Here is a 16,124-nt window from a genome sequence, read left to right on the forward strand (position 1 = left end):
CATCATATTTCTTTTTTTTTTCCTTCGATATTTTCTATTCTTACTATTTAACCTTTTTCTTGTTCAATATCGACGCACGGATTAAAAGGTACAAGTCGATAATGTTTTAATGTACAAGTGATTAAAGAAGAAAATAACAACTAATCTGTACTATATTATAATGTATGATGGAGTGACATTTTAAGATACACAAAAAATAATAATTTTTTCCGTCTTAATTTATAAGATGGTCCCTAAAATGAGGGTAAATTGGTTTTTTAAACACTAATTATATTTTAGCCCTCCGTTTTATTACACTTAAATCTCTGAGTTTTAACAAAATTACGGATAATTAGTTACATTATACTTATAATTCTTTTATATATTTTAAACTATGATGTTTAAAAACATTCGAATTGCATTTGTAACACCTTTTTGCCTACATTGTTACCAACAATTAAACTGTGTTTAATTTCAAAGAAAAATATAGCATAGAAAATGTATAAAAGTTGATATAAAATGTTATAGAGATTTATTTAAAAAAATAGTCAAATTGATAAACCTTTATAATCATTTTATGTTTTTAAATAACTGGTTCTACGAATAAAAGATAATTGATTAAACATTATCTATATACTTTAGTTAAATGTTAACAAACTTCCTACTTTAAATGGATGACAAAGTCTTATATTTAACCAAGCGGGAAATGATTTTTAAATTTTAAACACTCTTTCCTTATATCTCCAAGTGTGTCAGATATAATTTACAAAATTCAAAGTAATTTCAAACCCACACACCATCATTTTTAAATTTTAAACTCTTTTTCCCTCTCTGGATCCCTGGTACAACCACTGTTTCCATCGCTGCAGCTACTGTGTTATGCGTCGCCTTACACCACCAATCACCGTCATTGTTTATGTCGTCGCACACGTGTGGTTTTGCCGCCTTTGGTTTTGAAGACGACGCTTGAATTCCGCCGTGAAACTGAACATCCGGTGAACAAGGTGATTCCCGTCTGTCATAGTCCCGATTACATTTCCGATGTTTAGTGTTCATCTTGGTGTTACAAAACTTTATCCGTTTTTATTGATTCTTATTTGTAATTTAGGACAAGTTTTCAACAAGTACATTTGAGACAACTAGCAGGCATAAATGGAAATGTGGATTTAAAATTAGAACCAGTGGAACTATTTATTGGGTTGGCCGATTTTTCAAGAATCAAAATCTTGATATGTGGGGTAACTTCATAGGTCGTGGAATGCACACATACTGACTTGACTTCCTTCATTTCATTTATTATAAGCTTTTTGGTTTTCTTTTATTTATTGGATGAAGTTCAACTTAACTCTCAAATGTAGTGTTATGGTGGAAACCTTGGTGAGGTTCCTAAAGACAATTACTTGGTTTATGATCCGAAGGAGGCTTATTTTTTTAGCTTTTATTATGTGAAAAATGTAGGCTTTCACAAAATTCAAGGGATTGGAGTAGGTTTTGTACCAGGGAACTTGTATTAGGAGGTGCTTGATGGAGAGGGCTTCATTCCAGTGCGCTAATGACATGTGCAGGTGGGGCCAATTCTTTTCAACCAATCAAATCTTTTGCTCTTTATTTATTTGATATTGCAACATGACAGGTCACGCGTGTCGGTGGTAGCTGGTCAAAACCAGTCGTTTTGGTATAGTCAAAACAAGTAGGGTCGGACTCTAATGTAATGGCTACATTGTTGGTTTGTGTAGTAACCAAATGTGTAGTTGTTGAATTAGTGCGAAAGAAGCTATGAGGGTTTCATACAGCAGATGAATGCGTTTTGTGCCCCGATTGCGACCACAAACGTGGTTACTACAATTCTTGCAATGTATTGTAATTATATAGTTTGTTTCTAATATTTTTATGTAATTTGTTGACTTGTGATGGTGGCCTTTTCGGTGATATGTAGGGTTAGATGGGGACCATGCAAATGCACATCTCAATTCTACACATATCTATTTGTAATTGCCCTCAATAATTCTACAAACTCATGAAAAATTGTTAGCAGGCAAGAGATGCAAAGATTTAGCTGAATTCATTGAAGGAGTTTCACTTGTGATGCATATCAAATGACTGAGTCTCAACCCGATGGTAAGTTTTGAGCGTTCTTAACTGCAGAAAAATCCTTCATTTTTCTATCTCTAGCTTTGTAGAATAATTTTCTACTTTTAAAATACTACTAAATTTGGAAAACATTTTCAATAGATGATTAGAAAAAGATATACACAAGGTTTAAAAGTACAGAATCGTGCCTTGAGACGTACGCCTCGAGGTGAACCGAGGCATAAGACTGGGGTGGAACTAAAAGATAAATGTAATAATTATATATCTTATAGAAAATAAAATATTAACTACTTTCATCTTCAGATTCATCAACCCTATGAGGCGCCATACAATATAACCCCCGAGGCGCCGCTGCAGACTCGTTTTTTAAGCGCACCTCGAGGCTTATGCCTCAACTGTAAATCCACGTGACGTAAATATAACCTAAGTTGTCAATATAACCTAATGCCAATTAAATCTGTCACAAATAATGTACCCAGATCGACGCAATTACGTTGGTAAAAAGTGGCAAAGTGCTAAATAAATGTTATTTCTAACTTTAAACCATAAAATCTGAAACGTTTGGCATTCTTGTTGAAGCTTAATCACACGTTAATGGGAAAGAATAAGCTTAATCCTATTTTTATTTACACATTAATGTTACTATTTTTATTTATATTAGACAGTTCTCTTTTGTTTTCCTTAGTTTCGTTCCAATGCTATAGCTAACCAAACAATATTAGATAAGGTTTGAGTTGTGTTCGCGTCACGCGTGGGTTCCCCACAAGACATGTGTAACACTTTTGACATATCTTCACTACAATAATACTACAACAAATATTACATGAATAAGAAAACTACCAAAAATGAATGTCGTAATACAAAGTGTCACCCCGCCGCATCGCGCGGGCACCCTACTAGGTGTTTTATTAACAAACGAATCTTTACAAAGTGTTAATCCCGCCGCATCGCGCGGGCACCCTACTAGTACAATAATAAAAAGATTATTAGACCATACCAGTGTCACCGATTAAGAGGAGCTTGTACAAAAGGGTTCATCGAATACGATAAGAAACCTTAGGATATCTGCTTCTTCTGAGGGTACAAAAGGGTTCATCGTGTTCAGTATGGGAAAATAGATAAAACGAAATAAAATTTCTGAATGAAAAAATAGATCTTACATGATTATTCTCTTCTTCAACCAATCGACGGTACATGATTTAGGGTTTCAAACGCAGATGTATCCAATAGAAGTAACCTCTGCCATACGATGTTGAGGAGATGAAAATGTGAAGGAGAAGGATGAACATCAGAGAGAAAGAGGATCTGAACATCGACCGGAATAGAGCAGAGCAGAGGGAGATAGAAAGTGGGAAGCCCTAAATGATTAATTGAGGGAGGATATAAATAAAAGAAGGCAGTGGTACTGTTGGGCGGGAAAAGGGGAAAAACGATGCCCTCATCTACTGACACGTGGCCCAAATAACTTTCATCTATACTATATAATAAAAGAAACCTGTTTTGGGACACTTGTCATTCTCTCATTTAATTGATTAAAATTATTAATAATACTAAAAATAATAATATTTAATCTAAATTAATACAAAATTCTTATTATTAATAATATTTAATCAAATCTAAAATCTTTCAATAATTATCATTTAGTTTAATATCTTCTAATTAATTATAGATAATCTCCTACGAAATATTATTATGCATTCTCAGAAATTTTTTCCCCGCTCTTTTTTCTCTAATTTAGTTAATATCCTTAAATTACTCATAATCTTTTATTTTTTTAAATTAAGTAATTCTTTTTCCACAAATTTTATTTTTTTAAATAAGTAATTCTTTTTCCACAAAATAATTAAAAGATAATTATACAATTGCATTGAATTTAATATAAATTTAATTATTAATTTTACACTCACACACAAAAGTTTATCTCTATTATAATAAATTAAATATGGTCTAGAAAAAAATGTGGTTATTGCACTACGGTAATATTTATTAATACATTGTATGTGTTTCATAATGCTAAATACACATCTAATATGTATCAATTTTAGGATGGTTATTAAATATCATGGATTTGATAGTATAAATTTTATATAAATATCATTGGTTTTGTATTTTTTTTTTCTAAACGGCAAATTTCTTTACACATGACGTCTTTAGGACTTGAACCCAAGACCTCCCCCTCTCCAAGTGTTTAAAGTTTTGTCTTTATCAATTGAGTGTGTTCTTTATGTTTAAGTATTATTTATATATTTTCTAATTGATAGGTGTAGCACACGGGTACTTAAACATGTTATTTATATATTTCCTAACTAAATTCATAAAAGATAGCCGGCTTATAGCCTAGCGCTATCATGACGTCTAATAAACGTATTTTTACAAATTATCTACAGAGCTGCATAAAATACTGTTTCTACAAATTATGTATAAAACTGCATAAAATACTTTTATTATTATTGTTGTTATCATCATTGTTTTGCGTCATATGTTATAATTTAGTGAGCCAAGATTTATTTGCCCTCTTATTTTACTCTGTTTCGGATTTTATTATTATTCAATTTTAAAATTTTTATTAAAAAAATCAATAATATCTTATCAAAAAAACCATTTTATCATATTTTAATCTTCATTATTAACTATACTTATTTTATTTAACCCGTGTAATACACGGGGTTCTAACCTAGTTTATTATATATAATAGATGATGGGACATGACAAGTGATTTTTGTTCATTTTTTTCTCCATGTATGTGTCGGATTTATTAGTAGATTAAGCAATGTGTCTGATGTAGCGCGTGATATGGAAACGAAGATCAAACACGTTGATTCAGAGAATACCCATGTGTTCTCCCCCAACCCCCAAGATTCCACCCAAAAGGCACGGAATATGAAGTGAAAAATCAATTATGTCAAAATTCAAGTCTGATCATTCATATTACTAGAGGGACATATAAATAGAAACCGAAATTCGAAATGGGCCTAAAAAAGATAACGGGCCAAACACACGGCCTAAAACAAAATGCCCAAAATAGTTCAAAAAAACATAAAAATGCAAATAACTAATAAAAATAAGCGTTTTTTGGCCCGGACGATGACCCTAGGCGGTTTGCAGCAAGATGGAGCTCGTTCACACGTTCGTTTCGCCTGGTCGCACGCCCAAAACGGACCCCCGTAGCCCAAGTTAGAGCCATTTTAGTGAAGCCCCTTTTGTTACACGATCTTGGACCTCCAAATACAAAATAGCCCGCTCTTCCACACTTAGGCCCGCATCAGTGTCATTAATCTTGCATTTTGTAACATCAATCATCTTTTTCTGTCTTGAATATTACTATTAACTTCAGGACGCGCGAGACGAGGAATGCCATAAATTAGATGTATTTAATATGTATTTACCCAGATGATTCCTATCGGGCTTATGGAATCATTCAAAGAGAGCCTCTATGTTGAAAAAACACACTTGCTTGAAATGCAAAAAGAAATCAAATATTGCCAACATAAGGGTTAAACTTAAATTTAGGCATTTTAACATGGGATCCCTTTTAACATTATATATTCTCATTTATTTAATATTGCAATTTAGGCATTTTAACATTATCAATTCTCATTTACTTTAAATATTGCCAACATAAGGGTTAAAATCATCTGGATTAACGCTAGGGTAAGCACTTAATCCCTTATTAATGATCTTGTAAATATTGAAATCCTTTAGTTTAAACTTAACTCACAATGGTTTCACATTTCTTGATATTTTTAATTGTGTAGTGTCCACGTCAGCCAGGAGGTACTGCATACGGTTACTATGTGATGAAGTTAATGACGGAAATAGCTTACGAAGGAGTTGAAATACTTGACAATGATAATGTAAGTATAGGCATATTTTAGTCCGTATATTAGAGAAATATGTACTTATATATCCAAACAAATGCTTAAATTCAAATATTAGGATTAAATTCTAATTTTGAAGATTTATTTTATTTAATTGTTGTCTCAGGTTGGGAAAGGAGTAGAGGAATACTCGGTTGTGGATATGGATGACATTCGCGAAGATTGGTCGACTTATGCAGTTACCTCTATTTTTAAGTGACAAATCGTATTTTAGGTGTTGACGATGTATTGACAAACAATTCTTTTTTTGTTAACGTTAAAATATTTGTACTTGACAAATGATTATGTAATGGATTGTTTTGGTATATATATATATATATGTGTGTGTGTGTGTGTGTGTATTTGTTTTATAAAAAATATTTATTGTTTTTGTTATTATATATGTATCCAGGGCAAATTAGTAATTCTATAAGAAAATTTAAACAATTAAAAGTATAGCACGCATAAATGAATGTCATATGTATGTGTTATAAATGTTTGTCATGAACGTGTGTCATTAAAAAGCGTCATAAAATGAGTTATAAATGTGTGTCATTAAAAGGTGTCATAAAATGAGTGTCATAAAAACATGACACACAAATGCATGTCATGTTAATTTTATTACTCCTCAATCATGACACAGTTTTGCGTGTCATAATAACCGTTTTATGACGCACAATGTGCGTCAATAAATGTGTATTTTCTAGTAGTGAATATAAGTTTTCTTAAAAAAAATAACTAGTTTCATATTAAATTCATTTTGTTGATGATATTATAATTATCTTCAATTAAAAAAATAAGTATTCATAATTAAGTAGAATAGAGAGGTAAAAAAAACTAAAAAAATAGATGCCTCCAATGGATGAAATGTGTCCCTATTATTTCTTTTGTTATATTGTATAAGTATAGATATATAGATAGAGACATAGATTTTAAAGTAATAAACTTATAAACTTTCTCAAATCATTGTTAAAAACTTAATTAGTATTACATAAAAAAATCATTTTAGTATCCTGTTAATAGTCAATATAATGAACTTAAACCTTAAAACTATGTTTATTTTTATTTTAATTATTTGTTTTATTTACTATATGATAGAACTTAGTTGATACTTAATTTTATAACTAGCTAGCATGAGACTTGCCCGTCGTGGCGTGTGGGAATTCGGTTGGTTTTGATGCACTTGTTATAACAAACAAAAGAGAGAACCGAAAATATAGTCGTAATATGCCTTACACTTGTTAAAAGAAGGAAGAGACATCAAATGTAATCTACTTGGATGAAGTATAAAAGTAAATACAATACTTACAACCATCGATTTATAATTTGTATTTTTTTTTTGAACGGCAGATATTATTAACAAAAAGAAAACGACACTAGCAAGAAACCTTACCGGTCAGCAGGGTGTTGACCTCAACACGTGAATATAGTTCGATATATGATGCAAAGTTGAAATAATGATGCGAAACGTCATCATTTTGTAAAAATATACAAAGTAAATTTAGGACCATATGATCTTACATCCTTGTCCTATTAAGAATCGGTATTAGTAAAGAGTTTAAAAAAATTCATAAAACCTAACTACAAAGCACCCACACAAATCTTGCAGCTAGTTCATGGTTGTTTACTACCAAAGTACAAAGTCCGAATGCTAAAACAGTAACATTTGTAAAACAATGGAACTTGATAACCAATTATGTTTAATGGTGTTTATTAACAACACCTACTAAGTAATGCTTTGTATGTGTTCTCTGTTTGGAAGTTCACCTGAAATCACCCAATACAAGTTAGCACACATTCAGTCAACTAAAAATACATAAAGCTTGTTCCAATAAAGTTCAAATCATGAATCAAGTGAGTTGTTTCGGTTCAACCATTATTCTAGAGCCTCACTTTTACGTGTTGCGTTGCAGAAAGGTTATGTAGTGTGCGGTGGATTGTATGGGATTTGAGGGGTAAGGGGATGATGAAATGAAGCAGGCGTGTCTTTAATTTAGAGAGTTCCGGTGTTTATTTAGTTCGTATAATCCTCTCTGGCGTCTTAAGCTAGACGCCTTAATTTTAGGGGAGAATTACGTTTTGTCCCTTTCAAATATATTATATAGTAGTACAGATAGTACCCATATCTCTTGTTTCGATACTCTAAAGCTAAAAATCACCCATCTTGTACGTAAAAGTGTATTAATTAAGTTCATGATAGAAAATTACCTTTTAAAAATTTATCTACGTGAAGAAAGATTATATATATGAAATATTGTCACATTTATTCTTAGGCTATTTATCAATCAACCATAAAAAATATAGTCAATGTACGTATGTGTTTTTATGAAGACGTTAGTATTGAACTAAGAAGATAAAGAATTAGACGAGTTATAGATTCTTTTCGTGGCATATTTCTTGCTTATTGTGAGACTTGAACACAAGGCCCCACACTTAAGTGTTTTAAAAGGTTTTGCTTTGTCATTAGACCACTAACGGGTTATAGATAGTTTTTGGTTCTTTTTATATTTAAATTAAGGATAACTGTTGGTTTATTAGATTTGTTTATCTAGTTGGTTAATTTATTTATTTAAATAGAGTTTGAGTTGGTTTATGATTAGATTCAGTATAGTATACATAGATGGATAAGGCTATTGTAAATGGTATGCTTTCATTGACAAATAATAAAAGAATCAGAGTTTATTCAATCTTGTATTTGTGTGCTCCAACAAAGCAGAGCCGGCCCTGAAGGAGGGCGGGGAGGACAATCGAACAGGGCCCGTGATTTGGTAGGGCACGTAATTTTTAAAAAAAATTTCGATATTATATATGTAAATTTTTTTTTAATATGGTATAACCAAAAAAATATTAACATAGGCCCACTTAAAAAAAATCATATTGTTTAAACTATTTAGCTCATTAGGTTAGTGAGCCCAATACCCAAATATTTTCTAAAAACTAATTAAAAAAAAGAAGTCTGGATTGTACCCCCCCAATTAGTCACAAAGAACAGATGACTATAATAGGGAGGTATGTAAAGTTCTCATCTAATTCTGTTATTGTTGAGGAGTCATTTTTGGGGTTTTTGAATGCGAATGATACCACTGGGAAGGGACTATTTGATGTAACTTATGCGGAGTTACAAAATCTTGGTCTTGAAATTGATGACATGCGTGGCCAAGGATATGACAATGGGGCAAATATGAAAGAGTCACATCAAGGAGTCCAAACGAGATTTTTAAAAGAAAATCCAAGAGCATTTTACACTCCTTCTGGTAGCCATTCACTTAACCTTACATTATGTGATATGGCTTATAGTTGTGTTAAAGAAAAGAATTTTTTTGGATACGTCCAACGGATTTATACTATTTTTGCAAATTTTATCAATCGTTGGCAAATTTTGAAAGATAATGTGAAAAACTGGAGTCTAAAGTCATTGTCTCAAACTCGTTGGGAAAGTCGTTTTGAGAGTGTTAAGGCAATGCAACTTGAAGATGTGCGGGAAACTTTGCTTGAAGTTGGAGAGATAGATAGTGATGCTGCAATTGCAGAGGAAGCATTAGCTTTAGCAGAAAATCAACTTAGTGGATTTGATTTTTTGGTATCAATTGTCATTTGGTATGAAGTGTTAAATCGGGTGAATATTGTGAGCAAAAAATTACAAGCAAAGGATATGCATCTTGAAATTACTATTTAAGAAATAAACAATTTGATTGAGTAATTTAAGCATTATAAAGAAACAGGTTTTCCTAAAGCGATTGAAGAAGCTACGGAGATTGCTAGTGAAATGGAAATTGATCCCATATTTAAAGAAAAACGTAAGATTAAAAGGAAAAAAAGAAAAGATGAGACTTCTAGTAGCGAAGAAGTTGCATTTACAATAGAAGAGAATTTCAGAGTAAACTTTTTCTTATATATTGTGGATCAAGCTATTGCTTCTTTAGAGAAAAGATTTGAACAATTTAAATGGTACGAGGGTTTATTTGGTTTTTTGTTTCCACGTACGTTGAGGATTATGAAAGATGAAGATCTTAAGTTGTCTTGTCATCGTCTTGAAAATGCTCTCAAGTTTAAAGAAAAATCGGATATTGATGGCGAGGCACTTTATACAGAGCTTAATTTATTTCGTGACTCACTAACCAATAAATTTAGCAGTCCTGTAGATGTTTTGGAGTATATGAAAGAAGACGGTTATTCCCCAGAAGCATGCATTGCATATAGAATATTGTTGACTATTCCAGTCACCGTGGCATCTGCAGAAAGAAGTTTTTCGAAGTTGAAGTTATTGAAATCTTACCTACGACCTTCAATGTCCCAAGAAAGACTTAGTGGGTTGGCGATGATTGCTATCGAGAACGAAGTCTTAGATGATATAAATTGTGAAGAGTTGATTCACCAATTTGCTATCAAGAATGCAAGGAGAGCTTCACGAATCATTGGTTAGCTATTAGCTTATTAGTTTTTATGGTATGTCATTCATTCGAATACTATATTTTGTATTTTGTTAATTGCATTGTTTATCGAATGCTATATTTTTGTCAACGGTTCAAAGTTGTATGAAAAACTAGTTTAAATTTTTTATTTAGTTAAGATTTAAGGACACGTTTTTCGAGTTCGAACAAGATATATGAATTCTCAGGACCGGCCCTGCAACAAAGGTCTAATTTTCCAACAATTTATGTGAAAGTTTAGTGTCTTAACAATTTTTAGAGTCCTTTTTTCCAAGAAGGCAGAGCACGGGCTAGTAAAAGAAAATGAAATAGAAAAAAAGGGTTGACAATCTAAGGGTGTAAGGGGTGCTCACCTCTTAGGTGAGTCCCCTCTCTTACACATAACCAACCATAAAATGTCACGTCAACTCACCTCTAACACTCCCCTAATACCCCTTTTTGATGGCGGCACTCCCCTCTTAGGTGAATTGGTTTTTTTTTTTTTTTTTTTAAAAAAAAAAAAAAAGAAAAGAAAAGCATTGATTGGTCAAGCTCTCCCTCTCTCCTCCCCTCTCTTCGGCAACTCCCCACCTATTTCACCCTCTCTCTCTAACTCACCTAATTGTTGGCAGCACACACCTAATAGGTGAGTTGAGTCACCTAAGAGGTCACCGAAGGGTGCCCCGGATACCCTAAGGGTAACTAAATGGATATAATAAGTCGGTGAAAATAGTTCGGGTGGACCTGAAACCATTGAAATAATTCGGTGAATTATGAGTTGGATACAAATTCCAATCAACGTCCATAATGGTTTGGTGATAATCAGCATAGAAATAAAGCTTTTTTTTTATATTAAGTGTGTGTATATATAACATATGTTTTGTTTCAAGTTACTAAACCAAAAAGATGTTGGTCTCGTGATTTTTATTCCCCATTCAAAGAGTTTAGAGGAACGTGTTCTCAAGTTCGATTCCGTTTAAAGCTTTCTTAGGCCGTTTTACGTAAAAACAGTCAGTCAAAATGATTAAGTACTTTAAATGAAACTTGACTTCTGAATTCTTATCAATAGTTGAAGAAATCAAATGAAAAGTATTCTATTTTTACGTCTTAAATGAAATCAACGGGCTATCATCGGCGGAGATCCGAGAGTATAGTAAGTAAGAAATAAATTTCTTACTTACCATGTTTAACTCTCATATTTTCCTTTTTGTTTTTCTTCAATTCATTTCCCCTTTTTATTGTTTTGTTTCTAGTTTCAATTTTAAGTTTTCAATTTTAGTTTAAAAACTGAAAACTTTTATAATTTCATTTTTTTTTGTTTATTATTTAAAATAAATTTAACAAAACAATATTTAAAATGGTTTTTTCCTTTTATTATACAAAAAATTAATGAAGCGAACCATCCTTTCATTTATTCTTATGTTTTTTAGTATACGAATATGTACTAATTCAAATGTGTTTAACTTTATATTTTAGGAGCCTATTTTTTTTACTGCTCAAGGTCCAACGTTTTTTGAGGATTCTCGGAGACAACCCTGTTGCTCATAAACTGTTTTAGTGGATTGCGATTTTGCTACTAAAACACAGGTGGAGTATTTTTTTTCAGTGGTTGAAACGATCCAATAGCAGGTGCTGTATGATGGTGAATTAAAATTAGGTGCTTAAATGGGAAAAAAGGAGCAGCAATAATTAGGGATTAATTCATGTCTTACGTAGTCGTGTTTCAGTTGGTTTTTGAATCCAAAGTTGTAGTGTGATCGAATTTGTAGCGAAAATCACAAATGTTTGATTTCGGTGCCGATGACGATCAAACACACTCGAAAGACAACGTTGTTGGGTTGTCAAACGAGACATCAACATCGTGTATTTCGGGCATGATTTTGGGGCTCAAATTCGTTGCCCATGGTGGGTTCATGGCAGTGAATGGTGGTTCAGGTCAACCGATGTCACGGGGAGTATCGTTGTGAAAACGGCAGGTGATCGGTTTACTTTGGTTCTGTGGTGATGAATTTTATCGCATTGACAACTTTCAATCAAGGCAAGATTAGACCTAATCTTTCCCGCCAAGGATAAAAACCCCTCTTTCTATAAAAATACCCCTCTTTTCACCATTTTCTTTCCACTTTCAACCCAAAACATTCTCATTTTTATACCAATCTTTTATAAAAAAATATCTTTTCACCCACAATGCAATCTAATTCTTGGTGGTCCTCGTCTTCGGAGGAAGGGGAGATGTTTTACGCAAACGTTGTGCTAAGGGCGGCGAAGATTATTATGGAGGAGGAAGAGGAAGAGGTCTCGTCTGAAATACAAACCAGACAACAATGGATTAACAGAGACTGCCAAGGTTTATCATTAATAATTTTTTTTATCCTTATTCCTTCTTTCCTCATATTTATAATTTTTTACGACAGGAGCGCACGAGAAATTGGTGAACGATTATTTTTCGGATGCATCCCTTTACAATGCCGAGACTTTCAGACGCAGGTTCCGAATGAGTCGTCGGTTATTCACACGGATTGCTGATGATTTGGCGGGGCAAGACCCGTTTTTCACGCAACGATACGATGCTCGTGGCGTACAAGGGTTCACCACGTTACAAAAGTGTACTGCGGCCGTTCGCCAACTGGCGTACGGGACAGCGGCCGACGCTTTGGATGAGTACTTACAGATGTCGGAAAGAACTACCCGGGAATGTATGTATCGGTTTTGCGAAAATGTGGTGAAACTGTATAGCAAAAAATATTTGCGGAAACCAAACGCGTATGATGTTAAACAGTTGTACCAAGCTCATGAAGCACGGCATGGGTTTCCGGGAATGCTCGGTAGCATTGATTGTATGCATTGGGCGTGGCATAACTGCCCGAATGCGTGGTGAGGCGATCACGGCCATCCAACGTTAATACTTGAGGCCGTGGCATCACAAGATTTGTGGATCTGGCATGCTTTCTTTGGTCTCCCCGGTTCACTTAACGACCTTAACGTGCTATACCAATCAACGATCTTCAGCGACGTCGTAAATGGAACCGGTCCGGACACTAGTTTTTCAGTTTGTGGGGTTGGATTTAGGCGCGGTTATTATATTGCTGACGGAATATATCCGTTTTACTCTAAAATTGTCAAGACTATTCCATACACGGAGGACGAAAAAAGAAAAAAAATTCGCCAAGCGGCAAGAAAAGACATCGAACGTTGTTTTGGTGTTCTACAAAGAAAATGGCAAATCATTGAACAACCGGCACGTGCATTCACAGCGAAGAGGTTGCGCCTTTGTATGTACGGTTATATTTTGCTCCATAACATGATTATTGAAGACGAAGGTCGGACGATTTGTGAGTATAATGAGAATGCATCTATCGGGAATACTGTCCCGGTAGATCCGGCGCAACATGATTTAAACTCGTTCTCGCTAACCAACGATTTCACGCATACAAACCTTCAATCCGATTTGGTAGAACATATATGGAACAACGTAAACGGCGGGGACGGTGACGAAGACGATAACGAGTAGTATTTATGTTTGTATGTTTTTTTTTTCAAATCTAGTCTTTTCTATAAATTTTAGGTAGTGTAATTTTTTTAGGTTATGTAATTTTTTTTATGTCATGTAATGGATTTTATTATCTTCTTTTATGTCTTATTTTTATTTAAATTTTGAATTATTTTTATAAAGTTAGACAAATAAAAAAGTTAAACAATAAAAATTAAATGACGTGGGGCCCCATCCTCCACCCCCTTCATTTTGCTAGGAGGGCCATCCCATGGAGGAGGATGGATGGTGATGTGGCGGCCTACGTGGCGGCGATCCTCATGGGGATGACCCCATACCTTTTAGCCTAATGAACAATCAATAAACTTGAACGATGGGGCATATGCTTCCGATTACTTTATTCAAAGGTAAATGAAATGCAAGTCCCTTTAAACGCACACAATAATTACCAAAACACAATAATCGTTGTTTTTTATGCAATCACCCCATTTACGTTAAAGGGTAGACATAAAATCCCAACAATAGAATGTTTTGATGATGATTTAAAGACACGCAAAACTTTAGAAATGACATAAAAACAACATACAAACGAAAGAATAAAAACAAGAATCCGCTCAAGCAACCTCTGTTGTACAATAAATACTAACACATTGTATGTTTGGCGCAAATGTTATTTGGCTTAATACACTATTATCTTACATATATGTATGGACGCACTATAATATTTGTATAAATACATTGTGTGACATACAAATGTTGACACACTATATGATAAACATGTACGCATATTGACATCATCTTTAAAATCATAAAAATATGCATAATAGATCTTCAACGAGTAACTAAAAACAAAGCATACTTATATGTGCCGTTGACCTTCATGCGTTATTGTCATGCGACATGAGCATGATAAAACATATTGGTTTGATAATCATATAATTTAAGAAACTATATTAAGAACCAACCGTGTAAATAACATTTTTATTTATGTAATTGTTTCTTCACAAAACAAAATTTCCATCAAACGTTTATGTTTTTAGAGGAAAGTTTTGCAATCTAGATTGGTATGTCGTGTAGTGAATGGAGAGCAAAACTGAATCTAAAGATGAAATACTCGCATGGATGTAGATATTCTAAGACCCGATTGCTACTTTCGGGAAGGATAAAATTGAGAGTGGCGATCTGATCATAAACTAAACTTAGAAGAAGCTTTTCTAGGGCTTGAATTAATATCGTGGAGATCCTGCCTGAATGCAAGACACATGACCCTTCAAAGAAACTATTCCTTAAAAGGCGATTGAGAGGTAAGTCCGAGCAGATTTTTTTTCTAATGAAGACGAAGATACAAGAGGAAGGACGTTTTATGTTTTTCTTTTTCAAACTCTTTTAGTGAAACATTAAGATCGTTATTTTATACGAATCCAAAGATCATTTAACGTAGTTTAGTGATAAAGAGCAAACGTGTTATACTGTCATTATCAGATATATGTCAAAATCAATTATTTTTTTCCGTACCACAAACACACACCGTCTTCTAAAATCTACTTCTAAAATTCACATATTGTATTTGTCGACCCCATCACTTTAATAAAGATAAACACCTGATATCATGCATCATGTGGTGTCGTTGATAGCCGAAAGACAAAAGGGTACATGCAGTAATGGGCCTTTGTCCCGTTTGTTGAGTGTTATATGCCTTATGTCCAAGGCTTGATGCAAAACAACTATCGAGCCGGGGTCTCACTGGAAGCAACCTCTCTATTCCTACGGGGTAAAGGTAAGGTTGTCTACATCTTACCCCCCTCAGACCTTACCTTAGCTTTGCTATTGGTGAGATTTACTGCGTATGATGATAATGATGACCTGATATCATCAGACTAAAAGCCTGGTAAAAATCAAAATTTTGATAAACATAAGAGTTCCAAACATAATAAAATCACAAATAGGGCTGAAAACAAACCAAATGAACATGAACAAGACCTTGTTCATGTTCGTTTGTTAAGAAATATATGTATCCACGAACTGTTAATGTACACTTAATGAACGAGATTTTATATTCATATTCGTTTGTTAAGGAAATGGACTTGTTCGTATTCGTTTGTTAATTTAAGGCAACGAACAAAACTGAACGTTGATGAACACAAATGAGCACAAACAAATGTTCATCAACACAAATGGTCACAAACAAGTGTTCATGAACAAAATATATTATACACTAACACTTATTAAATATTTATTTGCCGGAATTTTGAAGTTTTAAATAAAATTTAAAAACTAAAAACACTAATAAACTATCAA

General features: G+C 33.4%; 2 protein-coding genes across 2 annotated transcripts; both read left to right on the top strand.

Moving 5' to 3' along the window:
- The first annotated feature begins 8,919 nt into the window (after nucleotides 1-8,919).
- On the top strand, nucleotides 8,920-10,350 carry LOC110907564 (zinc finger MYM-type protein 1-like). Its single transcript, XM_022152527.1, has 2 exons — nucleotides 8,920-9,507; nucleotides 9,634-10,350. Exons 1-2 carry the CDS (start codon nucleotides 8,920-8,922, stop codon nucleotides 10,348-10,350), a joined length of 1,305 nt encoding a protein of 434 aa, XP_022008219.1.
- A 2,173-nt stretch (nucleotides 10,351-12,523) lies between these two features.
- LOC110907562 lies at nucleotides 12,524-13,847 on the top strand. The gene is made up of 3 exons (XM_022152526.1): nucleotides 12,524-12,683; nucleotides 12,751-13,210; nucleotides 13,346-13,847. Exons 1-3 carry the CDS (start codon nucleotides 12,524-12,526, stop codon nucleotides 13,845-13,847), a joined length of 1,122 nt encoding a protein of 373 aa, XP_022008218.1.
- The last annotated feature ends 2,277 nt before the right edge of the window (nucleotides 13,848-16,124 follow it).

The sequence above is a fragment of the Helianthus annuus genome, chromosome 14 (genome assembly GCF_002127325.2).
Source record: "Helianthus annuus cultivar XRQ/B chromosome 14, HanXRQr2.0-SUNRISE, whole genome shotgun sequence".
Classification (NCBI taxonomy): Eukaryota; Viridiplantae; Streptophyta; class Magnoliopsida; order Asterales; family Asteraceae; genus Helianthus; species Helianthus annuus.

Coding starts and splice junctions, on each gene's coding strand:
- LOC110907564 (XM_022152527.1), top strand. CDS start 8,920: ATGACTATAATAGGGAGGTATGTAAAGTTCTCATCTAATTCTGTTATT. Junction 9,508..9,633: donor TTAGTGGATTTGATTTTTTG/GTATCAATTGTC, acceptor GAGTAATTTAAG/CATTATAAAGAAACAGGTTT.
- LOC110907562 (XM_022152526.1), top strand. CDS start 12,524: ATGCAATCTAATTCTTGGTGGTCCTCGTCTTCGGAGGAAGGGGAGATG. Junction 12,684..12,750: donor GATTAACAGAGACTGCCAAG/GTTTATCATTAA, acceptor TTTTTACGACAG/GAGCGCACGAGAAATTGGTG. Junction 13,211..13,345: donor CATAACTGCCCGAATGCGTG/GTGAGGCGATCA, acceptor AACGATCTTCAG/CGACGTCGTAAATGGAACCG.